Source organism: Hypomesus transpacificus, chromosome 13 (genome assembly GCF_021917145.1).
Source record: "Hypomesus transpacificus isolate Combined female chromosome 13, fHypTra1, whole genome shotgun sequence".
Taxonomy (NCBI): Eukaryota; Metazoa; Chordata; class Actinopteri; order Osmeriformes; family Osmeridae; genus Hypomesus; species Hypomesus transpacificus.
Window position 1 is genome coordinate 8,091,259 of NC_061072.1, and position 18,086 is coordinate 8,109,344.

At 43.8% G+C, this 18,086-nt stretch overlaps 2 protein-coding genes across 2 annotated transcripts; one reads left to right on the forward strand and one right to left on the reverse strand.

The window, feature by feature from the left end:
• The first annotated feature begins 5,961 nt into the window (after positions 1–5,961).
• Positions 5,962–7,387, forward strand: LOC124475295 (histone H1.0). The gene has a single exon (XM_047031788.1). The coding sequence runs from the start codon at positions 6,219–6,221 to the stop codon at positions 6,807–6,809; it is 591 nt and encodes a 196-aa protein (XP_046887744.1). The 5' UTR covers positions 5,962–6,218; the 3' UTR covers positions 6,810–7,387.
• An 869-nt stretch (positions 7,388–8,256) lies between these two features.
• rhot2 (ras homolog family member T2) lies at positions 8,257–18,079 on the reverse strand. The gene is made up of 19 exons (XM_047031718.1): positions 17,843–18,079; positions 16,787–16,845; positions 15,872–15,953; positions 15,613–15,656; positions 15,404–15,457; positions 15,168–15,220; positions 14,879–14,987; positions 14,604–14,705; positions 14,393–14,491; positions 14,173–14,281; positions 13,935–14,055; positions 13,560–13,644; positions 13,179–13,324; positions 12,641–12,741; positions 11,462–11,592; positions 10,641–10,721; positions 10,434–10,556; positions 9,865–10,067; positions 8,257–9,745 (listed from the first exon to the last, which is right to left on the reverse strand). The coding sequence occupies exons 1-19, from the start codon at positions 17,877–17,879 to the stop codon at positions 9,628–9,630; spliced, it is 1,857 nt and encodes a 618-aa protein (XP_046887674.1). The 5' UTR covers positions 17,880–18,079; the 3' UTR covers positions 8,257–9,627.
• Between the last annotated feature and the right edge of the window lie 7 nt (positions 18,080–18,086).

An 18,086-nucleotide genomic window follows, 5' to 3' on the forward strand; every position in this document is an offset into this window, starting at 1 on the left:
ATGGTTCAGTCTGCCCTCAGACATGGTTCAGTCACGAGACTCGTGCAAACAGACTTCTGATTAGGTAGAGAGGTAGAGAGGTAGGTAGGTAGGTAGGGAGGGAGGGAGGGAGGTATGTAGGGAGGTATGTAGGGAGGGAGGTGGTCACTGTATTCTCTGCACTGCAGCAGTATCCCTGGTAATGAGGGAACAAGGCTGCTAAGTCTATTATGGATTACAGTGGTCGAGTGAATGACAGCAATAAAGACAGATGACACCTGCCCCTCTAGCCTTCAGAGCTCCTGCAGGAGGGGATCGCACAAATGGGGGAACCACTCGTGTGATGAAAACCACACCAGAATGAATCGGGTCACTGACTGACATAGTTTTAGACCAAACTGCTCTACTTTGTGCTCTGTCCTCCAGGGATGAGGGAAGGAGAAGGGGAAGAAAATATGAAGATGCGTAGAAGAAAGGGAAAGCATTATAAGAGGGAGAGAGACAGAGAGGGATAGAGAAAGAAAGAAAGAAAGACAGAAAAAAAGAAGGAGGAGAGAGAGATGGAGAGAGAGAGAGAGAGAGAGAGAGAGAGAGAAAGAGAGAGAGAGAGAGAGAGAGAGAGAGAGAGAGGGGGGGGGAATGGGACAAGCAGATTGTTGTTCTACCATGATTCTCATTGCACCACATAGGATGAGCATATGTCATCCACATCTCATTATGCACCAGGCCCACAAGGGATTAAATCTCAGCTGTTCAGAACTTCGAGCCAAGCTTTTTGACATTTTGGTGTCACGCTATCTATGTTATTTACACACAGTTAAACGGAGTCTTGCTCCCATAAAGCTTCTTCACCCATAGAGTGCCATGAAACAGTATTCAGCCGGAACCAGTCTGAAAAAAAAAAGTGTGGAGCGCCCTCTAGTGTTGAGGACTGGAGCCCGTCAACAACAGGTCTCTCCTGGCAACAGGCCATGAAGGGTAACCACAGAACTATGGAGGAATTTTGAACAGTACAGAGTCACCTACATTACTCTCCAGTAACCACCAAACTAACCACCGCAAAGCAGACTGAAATACATCCATGACATATAGCCGGATGTTTGGACAGTTGTGCCTATTTGCTGGTGCCTTCACAGATGTTAATATACTTTGGGACTATATTTTGGGGTATGAAACATTGTTCAGACATGGATAAATACTGGATTGAACCAGTCAAACACCTTCAGTGCAACCATTGTTTACCATCTAGGAATTTGGATTAGGTCTGAAGGTCCTTCTGCCCTCTTTTGGTGACTATCAGCATAATAACACAAGTTTCATCAAGTGTCAAATTCTGCAAATACTGTAAAATCTTTTTTTGTATTTCTGACTACATCTGCAGAGTAGGCTGTGGTCTTAGAATGACTCGTGTCTAAATTAAGGTTTACTAAAGTAATGTGCTGACGTAAATGACACCAGAATAACAACCAACATTCCAGAACTCACATGCTAAAGTAATAAAGGAAATATGGAGAGATCATAATCAGAGGACTATGACCTCCTAGTTAGTTACTTTATTCAATCAAGGATTAAAAAGAGCCTGCTAACAGATTTCATGAAGTGTACATTATCTACAAGATTCTTACTACATAACACACACAACACTGTCACATAATAATTCATCAGCTCTTAATTTTGTGTTTTGAGATGTGGTTTAGAGACAACAGAAGGTTGGCAGCTCAGTGAGGATAATCTAGTTAGAGGATCATCACAGGAAAGACAAAACAGTGAATTAAAATGTAACTGTGTGTTTTTATAGAATTATTTTTCATAAATGTGTAAACAAATGTGTGCATGACATGTCAAACATTTCTTCGAATGGCACAAATATAGAAAGTGTTGCTCACCTGCTAGAGCACGTACCATGCAGGCTGAGGCCTTGTCGCAGCGGCCTGGGTTGGATTCCGGCTCAAGACCATCTCTGCATGTCCTCCCCTCGCTCTCTCCTCCTCAGTTCCTGACTCTCTGTCCAAAAAGGTCAGAAATACATCTTTAGAACAATCTAGAAAGAGTTCTTATGAAGGCAAATCACCTATGATAGCCTGGATGAGATGGCGGAGGGTTTGACTGACAGCACACAGATGCTTGTGACACTGTGATGACCGGACGATGTGGGGGGAGGTGACTAGACAGCTGGCTCTGTGGCCGTGGTTACCTGTTCTAAATACTGGGTCTGAGGGGCGTGGAGGGGAGGGTGAAGGGGGGGGAGGGGGAAGGGGGCAGAGGGAAGGGGGGGGGGAAGACATTCACAAAGAAAGCCTTTAGTGTGTGGGGACTAACCCGGTGTGTTTCTGTTGGCAGTCACCCTAACAGCCCACTGTGTGTAGTGTGTAGTGTGTATGTGTGTAGTGTATATGTGTAGTGTGTGTGTGTCTATTTGGTGGTTCAGCAGCAGTCAGCAGAGTACTTGTTTGCCGGCACCTGCTCACACACACACGTGTGTTATTGCAACTCTCCAGCAGAAATCATACTGGAGAACACAGCTGTTGTCGACTGACACAAGAACAGTCAGAGTAATAACCATACATGACACAAAGAAGACACACAAAGAAAGAATAATATTTTGGGGGGGGTAATATTAATACTGCTTAATGTATGTGGTACATGTAGTACACTAATCATTAACAAAATACAGTGTCAGGACATTGTAACACAAAATGGCTAAAGCTGAACTAACCTGTTTGCTTTGATCTCCAGATCAGCTCTTGATTCTATGTATGATGATTGATTGTATGTATGATGATTGATTGTATGTATGATGATTGATTGTATGTATGATGATTGATTGTATGTATGATGATTGATTCTATGTATGATGATTGATTGTATGTATGATGATTGATTGTATGTATGATGATTGATTGTATGTATGATGATTGATTCTATGTATGATGATTGATTCTATGTACTGCTGGCTGTGCAACAAATTGCCCCTTGAGGACAATATTTCCCTTAGTTACCTTACAAGTATGTAAATAAAACCCTCCTCAGTAACTGTGGAACATAACCAACATTTTTTAACAAAGTCAAACTCAGTCGTAATCGAAGTTAGCTACATACAGAAAAAACATGGAATCCCAGACATCAGTAGGTTGCCATGGCAGATGGAACCAGACTGTTGAGAGGGGATTGCTAGATTCGCTTTCTACTCAAGAACAACGTCTCCACGGCAACAAACAAGGATAAACAGGCAACCATGAAACAGCATGGCGGAGGACATATCCCATAATACCTCAGTGGCCGATGCAGCAAGGACTTCAGAAGGTTTAAAAGGTTAAAATGACAAATTGGCACGAGATCAGTTCAGGTTGTAACTCTAAGACCGAGTAGTCCTGACACTTTGCCGTGTCTCCTCTCAGAGTCTGTATTCAAGTACACATGTCTGTAAAACACTGTCCTTCTTGTTTAAAGATTTATTTTTTAGAACAAGTAGGTAAGAACTGTCATAATAGTATCATACTGATATCTGGTGGGAATATATGAATAATGAGACAAACATGATAATACTATACATTTTTTTAATTAAAGATTATGGAAATAATATAATTAATAATAATCATAGTCATTCAAAGTATCATGATTTAACACATTTGAATACAATTAACATTAACCATATCTAGCAGTAATGTTTTTGTTAAAAAAAAAAGAATTGGAAGATAAGACATTGTGATAATGTTTTAAGGGTTATGTGTTATGTTTTTTTTCTAGTGATATAATCATCATAAAATGCTAATACAATGTTTTTCTACAGCTGTATAGTTGAAAAGGGAAAAACATATAGGCTACATATAAAATAATGTTATAATAGTATCACATCGCGCACCTTACTGACCTTGCAAAAGCCCTAAGAAGGAAGCTATTATGTCATAACTGCATTGTCTCCAATGGTTGCATTGCAAGGTTATTATGGTATGGGATCAGGCACAAGCAGCGCATGAGGCATGGTAAGACAATAAATATAATTTGGATTGTTGCCATAGTGAGTAAACCCAACATAATCAATGCGAGTTCATGTCAGAGTAATAAAAGTTGGACATAATGAAAGACCATGATGTTGAGGGGTCGGATTATATTGACCAAAAGACGGGCCGCCCATTGTTAAAGACACATCCCTCTGTCGGCGGAGCGAGGGAGTGGTCTAACGGGGCGAGAAGTGTCTCGGGGTGCTGTTTTCAGCACCCGGGCACGGCACGGCCACTGGCTGAAGAACTGTAGACAGCCTCCCTTTCAGAACACACAATGAGCCTAGCTGCTCGACACTGAAATACATCGTTTAAATAAACCTTGTTAATCCAAAATAGATTCCTTAAAAACGTTCTCAATTAACAAACAAGCAACGAAAATATTGCCACAGTCAATGTTGGGACGTTGCCAAACGCTAGTGCGCGCGTGCGCGTTCATTTCCTTCAACGCACTTATTCACGCATTCACTCTAACTCACCCACTCATTCATGCGCTTTTGTTCACTCATTTACCGACCCTCCAACTCACCCATACACTGGCACACACGCAACTCACATAGCAAAAGGACTGGCGGTAGAGGGTGAGCTTGGAGCTACTCACTCACTGGATGCTAAATGTGGAGCACATAGTAACTATGACAAGGTTCTAACAAAGGAATCATTTGCATTGCAACAGGCTACTTGTATTAATTTATGACTTTACTAATGACCAAGTAAAATGTGGTATCACTTGCTAAAAGTAGCCAAGGTGCGTGGGCAAGACCTGTTAAGAGAGGCGATTTTATTATGTTCCATTCGTAAAATATGGAGGCCAACGCTTTCATAATTTTACATACACTACTTTCCTAATTGAGAAAATGTAACCTAATTAATGTCTTAATGATCACATCTGTCTGATAGCGGGAAACAAGTAAAAAGTAGTGTGACTTTCATATGGGATCCAAGATGGCGTTTGCAGAGAAAATGTATAAAATCAAGATCTGGATAGTAACAAACAATTTACACTTTTCTTCTTGTAATAGGTTATGATCCATCACTGTATAGCTTTATTCATAGTCAATGAAAAATGAGATGAACCGCTTGTAAATTAAACATGCCGCTCAGTCGAATGCTCTGCTAGCCACAGAACAAAAGAATGCCATCTATGTGTCCTACATTGGATGTAAGCTATAGTTTTGTATCCAGTATAGTCGCACTTGAACTTGACCGAATGTCCTGTGAAATATAAGATCAGTTTGTCTCTCTAATGAAATTGTTGACAAATTTAATCGGTTATTATCTGAGCTCTACATCTTAGAGGTGTTGGCAACTTTCCTGACAATGGAGCTCTGGCGCGACTTGCATAGTGCCACTTTGTTATTCCTGATTCTGCCTTTAAGCATTAAGGAAAAGAGACCCATATATAGCATTACAACCTACCAAAATCTCCATTAACATTACTTGATTCATCAATATCTCAAATACTGTGACATTTAATTTATAGGAGGTTTAACAGTAAATAATCTCAACCACGTCACTCAAAGTCACTGGCTGGGCTGTGTTAGTTAGAAAACTATATCGGTGTATTAAAAGCAAAAACGAGGTTTTGCACCACTCAACCCAAGTGGATTCGTTAGAGTATAGATTAATTTGCAAAATGCAATTTACATTTTTCTGCTTGGTTCCGTCTGTTTGGGTCAATTTGACCGGAATTCTGCAAAATTGATCACACCGCGCAGTGCTACGAGTAGGTTTTCGGGAAATAAAAGTTAATCGGTCAGCGAAATATATACGAACCATTATATGTGTGTGAAGCCTTAACTGTCTACTTTCTATCTATGAGGTTTTGTGGACCTATGCGACACCGGACTTTTTATATTTGTGGAGATTTCGAGGATGAAGAAACACAAACGGGACCAGGCGAGTTCCATGGAGCCTGCTAGATCAGCTGCTGGCAGTTGGTGTTCTCAATCACGTCCGCACGTAGGCTTCATAGACTCGGAGTAGCGCTTGTGGAATAAGATACATTCATAGGGATTCACATTTGACACGTCACTGTATGTGGCAAAAAAAAAATACTTTCTGTTATTACGAAAAAGCTAGTTTTAGTCACTCTTTGGAGTTTTAACAACACCATATCAACTATTTTCTAATACTGTCGTTTGACAGCTACCTGCGCTCTGTGAAAGACTTTCACCAGGGATATCCTACTTGGTTCCAGAATTTTTTTTTTTTCCAAAGACTTTATAAAAAGTCAACATGGCAGAAACGGCGGCAGCTCCAGCCCCGAAGGCCAAAAAGGCGAAAACTCCAAAGAAGACTGCTTCACATCCTAAGTACTCGGACATGATCAAGGCAGCCATCGTAGCTGACAAGAGTCGTGGAGGCGCATCCCGTCAATCCATCCAGAAGTACATCAAGGGTTATTACAAGGTGGGCGAGAACGCCGACTCTCAGATTAAGCTGTCACTGAAGAGGCTGGTGAACTCCGGGGTTCTGCGCCACACCAAAGGAATCGGTGCGTCAGGTTCCTTCAAACTGGCCAAAGCTGAGGACGCCAAAAAGGTTTCCAAACCCAAACCAGTTCTGAAAGCAAAGAAGCCTGCCGCCAAGCCCAAGAAGGTGGCCAAGCCCAAGAAGGTGGCCAAATCACCAGTAAAAGCCAAGAAAGCAAAGCCAGCGGCGAAAAAAGTGAAGAAGTCTCCAGAGAAGAAGAAAGCAGCACCAAAGCCCAAGAAAGTAGTCAAGAAGGCAAAGCCCACCAAGCCCAAGGCGAGCAAACCCAAGAAGGGCAAAACCGCCAAGCCCAAGCCCAAAACAACAGCCAAGAAAGCAACGAAGAAGAAGTAAAAATGACATCAACAGAGAGACTTGAGTCACTGTAAATAACTTTTGGAGAAAAAAAAAAAGTTTTTCTTATATGTATTATTTTTGTATGGTCTCATGCGAAACCTAACCTTTTTACCAATTGTATCCCACTCCATTGCACTAGTCTACATGATGCTGAAAAGGAGAGTCATGGAATGTAAAAAAATGTATGTAGCATCGTTATATTTATTCCTCCCCGGTCATTGGATACCTGTTGTCTAGGATCTTTTAGAATATGTAGGCCTAGTGAACACCAATTTGGACATTTTATTGATCAGAACCAATGGAGTACTTCTTGGTGCACGAGGTCATTCTGAAAATACAACTGTTTAAAGAGTGCGCATTGTTGAGCCTGACAACAATGTAAAACATGAGTGGGAACTGCAAGAATACCAAGTGAAGCGAATGGCTCTAAATGTGTAGTTTGTCTATGTTACATTTGTCAAATAACACTACCATTCTCAATTAATTCAGTCTATTGGTAGGCAAACAAACCACAACGGATCACTTTTGAAACTGTTTATACTGTAATTCAATAAACTTTTATCATCTTTTAAATATGAAGTGTTCCCTCATTCATTCATAGTTTTTTACGCATGCGTTATCATGGTATTTCCGCCACTTTATGGTTTGATGGTAACGAAAATCAGTTGTAGAAAGGGTCCCTCGATTACCCCTGGGTCTTAATTTACCAATTATGGAAAGAGAAAGGAGCTGGGCGGTTGTAAAGCTCTTTAGGTCTAACTCAGCGTGCCATGCACTTTCCTAAAAATATTCCGGACCTGTATGCGAGTAGTCTTAGTACAGCATGATGCTTGCAATGGCTGAACTGTGAGTTCTAAAAGACCGTACAATACACACACAAACAAATGCATCAACAGCTCTTGCTTAATCACAGGATAATCACACCATGTGGCTACTTTGGTATATTTTTTTATCTTGACACTTTTTTTTTAATTAAAGGCTGGCATACCTACAGAAAACACCTCTGAAGTCTCCCTCTCTGGACGGATTTTAAGCCCTGCTATCTGTTCTTACCTTACCGATGCTCTTCACACCCACCTAGTGGTCGCTCCGCAGAACATCCTCCAGGATAGAGACCTGCAGTTAAGCCATGACAGCCAGTGAAAGGCCCGTACATGCTATACCTTTCTAAACAGTCACATTAAAGGAAATTAAGGGAATTCGTTGTTCCATTTACAACGAAGTCTATCTGATAGCATGTGGATTCGTGGAGGCAGTCCCCGGTTGTTAGAATTTTTTGAAAAGCTTTGTTCTACGTAACATTTGTTGCGCCTTATTAAATTAGCCGCCGTCAGTCTGGCTGTCGGACAAAGTAAACTTAACGAATAAAGACCTCTGTTTCTCCAACACGTACAATGCACACATGTTTACAATAAAGCATAACACCACGTTTGCCCAAACAAACTAAAGAAGTAACTGATTTGTTTTATTGAGTAAGCATCTATGACTTCAGCACCTTCAGTCAACAATGTCCACAGAGGAACAAGTCAGTTATCCTGCAGCAATGGTGGGTAAATCCCAGAATAGTTAACACGAGAAACGATTGTCCCAATTTGAAAATAAACCAGTCGGTTTACAAGTCAAATAAACCTGTCACACAATCTTGACACCCACAGCCATATGTGTCCCACAGTTCGCACACAGACACACTCACACACACACACACTCATACTACATCTGCAGGGGGGAGGGGTATAAATTCTGAGGTGAATTGCTGATTTAAAATAAACCCAAGAAAATATGAATCAGATAAGTTATTTTGCAAGGTACAGAATTGAGTTCCAGTTTCAATGCATTCCAGAGCCATTTTGTTTTTCATTCAAAAAATTTTTGCTTCATGCACAAAATAAAGATCACTCCCCTTCTAAAATCTGAGAAGCCACCAGTTCAGCTGTTGGCCGGAGGCAAAACCTGTTTAAAATAGACATCTAAAGACACTAGGCATACCAGACTGGGCATATTCTATTGCTTTCATTCAATACAGCAGAGCCTATAGGAACAAAATACTATATTTGTCTCTGAATACCTTCTAGAGGGGGTTCTCTTTATTTGGCAAGTCAGATCAGGTGTCTTAGTGACGGAGAAAGACTGTGGGACTTCCAGCGAGCTATCCTGCTGTGGACCAGATGTTGCCCGACCCGGGTGTCTTCTGGTGGGGTTATTGTTCTGCAGCATGCGGGCTCACCTCCACTGGAGTTCTGAGGCTTGGTACTGAATGACACATGCCCAACATACCCAGTCCCAAGTTTGAAACTGTCCATATGTTCAACATTTTGGCATTTTCCTTTTTTTCTTCTTCTTCTTCTTCTTAGGAAAGACTGCATACTTATAAAATAAAGAAAACTAAAACCTACATATCCATTCTCCCTGTGAATACCATGTTGGAATAGTGAAGAAATGTTCTGGGTCTGAAACGTTACAGGAAGTCATCAACTTGCACTTCCTCCCTGTGATAAAGCACCCGTGTGGGAGTGAGGTGTACATAGCAGCTCCCGGCGTATCGATGCATTAGGCTAACTCCTGCTTAGCCTGGTTCTGACAACGTAAGGCAGAGCCAGCCAGCGAGCGAGCGAGGGAGGAAGATATGGCCGCCATCTTTTATTTGTCTTGGATTATAATTAAAGATTTGTTGCTAGGTGTGACAAAGTGGAGCGTTCTGGAGAGTAGTTGGTCTGGAGAAGAGCTGGTCTGGAGAGGAGTTGGTCTGGATATCAGGGTAGAGTTGGACCAAGGTGGGCTCTGGCTCAGGGAGAGAGGGGGTCCCCTGGGGTCCCAGTCATTTCTGTCGGTGGAAAACTCTGTAGAGGGCAAATCCAAGGACCGTGACCACCGCTGCGCCTAACGTCACCCTCAGCCAGAAGGAGGTGTTGCTCATGTCAGAGCCATTCAGATGTCTGAAGGAGGAACCAATGCATCAACAAACAATCTCACATCAGGCAGTCAAACACTGAACACTCCACCGAGTGTTTACATCTGAAATCACATGTGTGTGTGTGTGTGTGTGTGAACTCACGGGAACATGGCAGCCCAGGCCAGCTTGGTGTAGATATTCCGTCCGGAGGCGTCCAGGGAGAGGCTGGAGAAGGGCAGGGGTGGGGGCAAGCGGTGTTTGTAGCAGAACTCTGCGGGGGTCATCCCGTGGTACTGCTTGACCTCTGGGAGGTCGGCCTTGGAGGCCACCAACACACAGGGGATACTGCTGTCCATGTAGTGTTGCTGTCACACGAGGTGAGAGAGAGGGAGGGCAATACACAGAGGAAGGAGAGAGAGAGGGACGAGAGAGGTAGAAAACAGATAGTGGGAAAGGGAGAGAGAGAGAGGGACAAAAGAAGTAAGAAACAGATGGTGGGAAAGAGAGAGAGAGGGCCAAGAGAGGTAAGAAATTGATAGAGGGAAAGGATGAGGGAGAGAGAGAAGGAGAGAGAGAGGGAGGGAGAGACGGAAAGACTTGAGTCTTGAGTTGCAACATCATGGTAAACAATCAAAGTTCGGTGTGTGCAATAAGGAGATAAAAAAAGCGGTGTTTTTTGGGGGGGGAGTGAGGACTGAGTGTGTCCTCTCTGGCCCAGCTGAGCGGCTGACCTTGTAGATGCTGGCACAGTAGTCAAAGGACTGGGGGTCGCTGGTGTCATACATGAGACAGGCCACGTCGCACGCCGCGTCCGTCGCCTTCAGGAACGCCGTCTCCACGTCCACCTCGTAAAGCTTCCCGGATCAGAGGGCGGAGGGGGGGGTGTTAGGCCGCTGTCAGAGGTCAAAGCGTGGAGGTCACGGCAGTAATGTACTTACGATAAGATACTTTTCCTGGTTGCTGACTTGGACCGTGTTGATGGTGTGGAGGGAGAAGGCCCCGACCTCACGCTCGCCTCTCTGAGAGACAGACAGACACAGACAGACAGACACAGACAGACAGACAGACACAGACAGACACAGACATCAGACAGACACAGACAGACAGACACAGACAGACAGACAGACAGACACAGACAGACAGACAGACAGACAGACACAGACATCAGACAGACACAGACATCAGACAGACACAGACATCAGACACAGAAACAGACATCAGACACCAGATACAGACAGAACACAGACACCAGACACAGACATCAGACAGTCACAGACATCAGACACAGACACCAGACACAGACAGACATCAGACACAGAAAACAGACACAGACAGACATCAGACACAGAAAACAGACACAGACAGAACACAGACATCAGACACAGACATCAGACAGACACAGACATCAGACACAGACAGTCACAGACATCAGACACAGAAAACAGACACAGAAAACAGACACAGACAGAACACAGACATCAGACAGACACAGACTCAGACATCAGATTCATGCTGCCCCTTTGATCCGCTCCACAGTGGACAGCCACCACTGAAGGTATACATTTGCACATGAAAAGCCTTTTCATTATCAAGCATTGATAGGCACAATTATTTTATTTGTAATACCTAAATGAGGGGCCACGTTTACAAACAATAAAAGGACAGCATGACAAACTAGACTTCTCTGGGTTCAGGAAAGTGTTCATATGATGGTTCCCTCTCTCCCTCCCCCACCCACAGTGTTTTGAAAAGGTCGTACCGCGACACCCCTGCCCAGGAAGGCCTGCAGGAAGGCCGTTTTTCCGGTTCCTCGCGGTCCGATCACTTTACACAGAAACACAGAGCGCTGAGTCTGGCCTTTCTCCAGGTCCACATCTTTCTCCCGCGTCACTACGGGGGGAGACACACACACATCGGCACAACATATTTATGGGACACACATGGGAGTCAGGTGGCTGAGTGGTGGAGAATCGGGCTAGTAATCTGAAGGTCGCCAGTTCGATTCCTGGCTGAGCCAAATGACGTTGTGTCCTTGGGTAAGGCACTTCACCCTCCTTGTCTCGGGGGAATGTCCCTGTACTTACTGTAAGTCGCTCTGGATAAGAGCGTCTACTAAATGTAATGTAAAATGTAAATATATGAACAAAACATGCTCATACACAAAACAGGGCAAACGCAGCGAAGCATCATGGGAAGGATTCCGTTCGTCTGCAGCCGGGGATGTGTGGGAGGGGCTAGCTGTATGGGAGGGGCTAGCTGTGTGGGAGGGGCTAGCTGTGTGGGAGGGGCTAGCTGCAGGGCTTTGGGCCCTGTCCCCCATTTAGCGCAGGCTCAGGTAAAGAAGCTCATCTCTACACTGAGGGAGCGAGGGCATTTGCGGCGGTTAGACTATTACATCATCGCCCTCGCTAATCCTTTACTACAGTACGTACTGATGCACCCTGTCTACTCTCAACATGCACACACAACAACAACTAGCTAGTCATCAAGGAATCCTGACAGCAGTAGCTGTTATATCAACAGAACTTAATGGGGCTTCACCGCATAATCGTACACTTGATTGATGACATTATTTAAAAAGAATGACTTTCATTCATGAATCTTTTCATATGATTCAAAATATTACCTTAAAATAACAAACACTTTATTTAACAAACATTAAAGTAATACAGTTTTTTGTGTGCATGCCCTCATAGGGAACGCTGTATATTTATATGTAGAGAGTACACTGTTCCAGATTAACAGGGTAATCCGTCAAAGGGGTTTACTACTGGGACTGGATTACAGATTCTAGGTAACATATCTGCATTCTTCCAGTCAAGCTTCTGGGAAAGAAAACTGAAGCGCACAACTCTCACACAGGCACACACACACACGCAGACACACACGCAGACACACACGCAGACACACACACACGCACACACACACACCCACCCACCTGTGACAGCTGCAGTCTGGGAGTCCTGCTCGGTGATGACGGGGTATCCCAGGTATCCCAGGTACTCCAGGCAGCGGTGCACGTCAACGTAAGCAGACAGCCTGTAAGGAGCGGCAGGAGAAGCAAGACCCTGCTGGTGAGCGTACGGAACATCCCCCCCCCCCCCCGATTTTAGAATCCCTTCACACACACGAGCATGCTGGGAAATGCCACACGAAAAAATGCACCAGGGATTCATCTAGCATGGGGGGCTGCATGCGGGTCACATGACATGTGCCAGGGGAAGGTGGACATGAATGTCTACACGCTCCTGAAACAGGGTATTGGTGTTGCCAGTAAGCATTGCTTCTTCGCCATTTTACCCACGCTAGGGTTCGAACCAGGGTTCCTCCAAGTACGAACACGACAAATACACACACCACCACCTCTGTAAACGCTGTGCGTTCACCAGCTACACCGAAAAACTCTTCGATGGCGCAGGTGGGTGGTCTTTAAAGGTTTCACACACACAATGGGACAAGGCCATGACAATACTTACATCCACTGACACATGAAGCCATGCAACGAGATGTATCCCTCGTCCGTGGTCGACACAGCCGTGTACACGTCCGAGCCCCAAGGCATGTAGGGAAATACGCAGAAGAGATTCTTTAGCTCCGAAGGTGACAGGGCCAAGTCCTTATCCTGGGGCGTGGAAGAGAGATGCACATGTTAACGTTTCGGTTTCACCTACATCTGTACTGCCAACTACCGTGTTCGAATTGAAAATAATTCAAATGCGGAAACACACGTTAATAATAAGAGAAAGCAGAGATTCTTGAAACGTTTCTTCATTTAAAAAAATTCTTTTTTTTTTTATTGAGAAACGTATTTCCTTCTTTCAGTCCATCTGAATTTCAGGTGGATGGCATCTCCTCACCTCATCATATTTGTCAAACAGCCGCTGGAGAAACTGGTGACCTAGATGGTTAAGCTCAGTGGTGCAACCCACGGGAACCCGTAACCTGGCAACGCAAACAACAAACAGCCTTATACATACCTGGGGATACTGTGATTACAGACAAGGGCAGACGCAAATAAGCAGATGGATAAAGGGGAAACTAGAGAGCACTTCCAATCTCCAGAAAGACACTTATAGTGCTACTTTGTCTAAATAAATAAAAACGTAGCACGTAATGTCCCCATCCCTGACACAAGGAAAAACCTAGCCACCTGGAGATAAAAAATGTACTTTTTTTCAATCGGTAGACCGCAGAGGCTTGTACTGTACGGTACGGTACTATGCTGTACCTACTGTGGGTACAGATAGTCATCAGTCAGTTCCAGAGTGTCATCGTAGCCAAATTTCCTCAGGATGGTCCAAGTAGTCTCGTGACGACCCCTCTGGATGAACAATGTGTTGAGGAACAGGAAACCTGCCAGATGGACAAACTCGTCCAGTCAGAACACCACGGACGTCGACCAATACGGGACATTAAACATGGAAAACTTGAGCCTGGTTGCTTTGAAACATTCAAGGCTTCAAACCCGACCGTTGAGGGTGAGGCCGTTGTCCTGAACGCCGTCGCTGGTGTTCTTCCAGACCACCGTCTTCACGTCCTCCAGCGCTTGAGGGGCCAGGGGGTTCCCGAAACACGATTTCTGAGGAACCATGTACATAAACCCAGCCGTTAAGGAGGGAGGGAGGGGCGGGACAGAGGGGGGGACGGAGGGAGGGATATGATAAGTGAATGAGTGCCTCTTGAGCTTCACCTGAAAACAGTTGAGTTCAGTATCACTGAGGATGCGGTCGTGGTCTTGGTCGGAGATGCAGAAGATTCGGCTGAGGGCTCGAACACACATCGGCTTCAGCTGCAAACCAGAGCATGGAAAAAATCTAATTAAAAACTAATGCTGAAAACACATAACATAGCATGTCAGCCCAAAACATCCTGCTGTGTGGTTTATTCCTTAAATAGCCGACCTGTTTGTCTTCAGGGTCGTAGAGCGGAGCGGTGGGATGGAGAACGGCCTTCTGGGCGTAATAGAACAGTTCTGAAATGTTCTTCAGGTTCTTTGCAGAACACTTCGAAAAAGGGAAGGTCACAATATGTTAGCCAAGTAAATGTTATTACTGGTGTTGTTGTGTGAGCCATTGTGCGTGAGTGTGTGTGTGTGTATAAGATATTATGTAAGTGTGTGTGTGGATGGGTAAGTGTGTAAGTGAGTGAGTGATGGTGAGCAGTAAGAGGTAAATACCTCTACACACGTCTCAATCTCAGAGAACTGGTTCATGATTGGTAGAATGGTCTCCATGGAGCTCCCAGAACGCAGGTCCGACTTGTTCCCCACCAGGATGATAGGAACTCTATGACATTGTTGGCAACAATCAGGACACTCATATCCAGTGTTTCTCATGCATTGATGCATTAAAACATTTACCGCAACAAATGTATCAACTTTCATTAAATATTTTACTGTTCGACATGGCAAAAAAGCATTTCATTGTCGAGCTGCGCGCAGCGCATTGATTCGCTCAGACACATACTTGTTACCCTTTTCCGCTTCGCCGTTTACCAAAGGGATCCATTTTGTCCGAATCTGAAAGGGCAGAAGTTTGACACTATAAGACTCTTTCAACAGCTCTACTCCATCATACGGTCACAGTTAAATGTTAAAAACACATATTAGGGCATGTAATGTGGCTGAATATGAGGCAGTTTCACGTTGAAAACAGTAACTATGAGAGACTGGGTATAGGCCTGTTCAGTATATAAGTTTTACCTTATCTATTGTTTCTTCTTTGGTGACGTCATACACCACACACACCACGTTGGCCTGTATGAGAGGAGGGGGTCAAGGTTATCTTGGGCGTAATTGTCACACGCCACCCCTAACTTCCCCACACCTCAACCCAACCTACTGAGCAATCTGATTGGCTATCATGCTGTCCTAACAGGAAGTATACAGTAAGAATAAAGTGACACGTTCACCTTGACAATCTCCTCTCTCAGGGCTTCATTTGTCTGCTCACTCTCTGTTGGGCCAGAGCGACAGCAAAACACTTACAAAACAGGCACAACATGACAGAAAGACAAGCCTATCTAGCAACACCAACGCAAAATAGGAACTTGTACACAGCAACCTTGTTTTGACAACCTGAGAGGTGTGTGTGTGTTGTGTCTCTGGACAGCGCCTCACTTGAGTAGTCCACTATGTGTGTGTGTGTTGTGTCTCTGGACAGCGCCTCACCCGAGTAGTCCACTATGTGTGTTGGCACCTTCTCTGGGGTGACGTCAGCAGGGATGGTGATCTCCTCGGCTTTGAGGGGCACCTGTGGGGCAGCGTAACACCTAACTCAGGTCTACGTCTACACGGTCTGTCAAACTGAGCCAGGAACCTCCCAGCAGCTAATAATCAACCTCCCTCCAATTAGCTTCAACTTTGATTTATTTTAGGAGTCAGCAAAGGTAAAATTCGGGCCTTCAAAGACAGATATATTATTATTATTTTTTACTAGAATTTTACCTACATTTTTTTATTTGCCTTAATTAAAGTGCTAAACCTGTTTCACTGCGGCATGGGAATGACTTGGTCTGCTATATATTTTGGTTGTGTGTCAATAGAGCAATTCAAAGTAAGTATACAAGGTATCCATGGTGACAGGTTTCCCTAAACCATCATATATCAACAGTTATAAATTCACCACAGAGGAGCCATCGTTGGTGCAGAAAAAAGTGAGACATTCATATTCTTACAAACTTATGAGAACATACAGCTGTGGCCAAAAGTATTGGGAGCGACATACATTTTGTGTTTGTAAAGATTGCTGGGCCTTGGCATAAAATGACTGCTAACATAATTTCATGAAGTCATACTAGTGAACTAGTTCTAGCCAGGTAAAATCCCTCTATCATTTTGACTGGATTTTAAGAGCAGATTGACTGGTGTAAAAGAGGGGACTATTTGCATATCTTGAAAATGTTCACCCCAAAATGCTTTAAAAAATGAAATGGGCCTTTTTGTATTCCAGTATATCAAGACAACATTTGTCATTTCCAAAACTTATGGCCACGACAGGTATGGTCAGTGAAGAGCTATAAATCAGTGTAAAACGTTTTTTTGCAGGTCTAAAAGATTGACTGGCAATGATGCGAAGACTCTTACATGTTCTGGAAACTCCTCCCCCACTAAGGACATGATGAGAGAAGTCTTCCCCACCTTGGCTGTGAATGAGTAAAATAAATAGAAATTATAGAGGAGATTTTTCCACACTGGGGGAGCTAATGCCAAAGAAAAACACAGCTGAAGATCAAAATGAGAGCTTTCACCTTGAGATTGGGTCAGACCTTAATGTAAACAGGCCCTTCTAACACCCCCTCCCCACCACATAAAACAACTGGATTAAACATAGGGGATAATAAACTACTTCAGTTTATCCATGCCTAAACAACACGTATCATTGTATATGGGAGGCCTAAACCAGTGCCTGTAACTTTATGGTTTAAGGCCTTTAACACGAAATTAACAAGCCAACTTTCTACAGCCAGGACTCCACCGTGCGTCTTTATTTGACCACTTGACACACCCTGATAAGCCACCTGAGGCCAGCTACGGAAGGAGCAGAACAACTAATCCATAATAATTTACAAGCACGTGTCACTGTTGCTATGTGTTATTGATTTAATTTACCAACATGTCACCTTCTATAGCCTATAGGTAGAGCTATCCCATGCTAGTTAACACGCCCATACTATCAGGATTTATGACTTTAAATTGTGTCGATAGAGCTAGCTACATACATATGTAGTTAGCTACATGTGTAACCAAATAACGATACAAGTTAAGCTACCATACGTTAGGCTACAATACTCGCTTGCTATCAACTTGGCTGTCCTACTGTACAAGCTGAAGTTTGATCACGGCACTCTTGTTGTACTGTAGTAAGTTTAAGTTAAGTAGACATCAACGAACTGGCTGGCTGACAAGTGCATAGCTAGTGATCCAGTACACACAGTGTGGACATGTCAACAATTGTGATATTCTATAGCTAGTGCTAATGTTTCTAGCAATGCTTTCTTCGCTGTATCTCCATTGAGATTAGACTACATTCAACAAACTGTCTCGATAGCTACAGTCTGTAGGCTAGCTAACGCGCCACTTTGAGTCTGCTACTCTTTGCAGCTAGCTAGCTACCTAGTTTAACTAAGAGGATTGACTTACGTTCCCCCAGTAACAGTATCCTGACATCTCGTTTCATGTTTTGTCCTGTTATTCCAGAAGCTGGATAGTTAGCTATGTGTTTGTTGCTTTATTACGAGCAATTTGTATTAATAAACCTCTAAAGGCGGTACTTGGCTAACAAGCTAACTAACTATTTCTGTGACCCATCCCTCTCTAACGTTAGCTACTGGCTAGCAGCATCCACCCAAGGAGAAAACTCAAGTTGCTTCCGAATCCGGTTCAT

What these genes read in the sequence shown, in the direction of transcription:
- LOC124475295 (XM_047031788.1), top strand. Translation starts at nt 6,219, where the DNA reads ATGGCAGAAACGGCGGCAGCTCCAGCCCCGAAGGCCAAAAAGGCGAAA.
- rhot2 (XM_047031718.1), bottom strand. Translation starts at nt 17,879, where the DNA reads ATGAAACGAGATGTCAGGATACTGTTACTGGGGGAAC. An exon ending in ACGACCCTGAAGACAAACAG is followed by an intron (nt 14,492 to 14,603) that starts GTCGGCTATTTA and finishes TCTGGTTTGCAG; the next exon opens with CTGAAGCCGATGTGTGTTCG. An exon ending in GATGACTATCTGTACCCACA is followed by an intron (nt 13,645 to 13,934) that starts GTAGGTACAGCA and finishes TTGCGTTGCCAG; the next exon opens with GTTACGGGTTCCCGTGGGTT.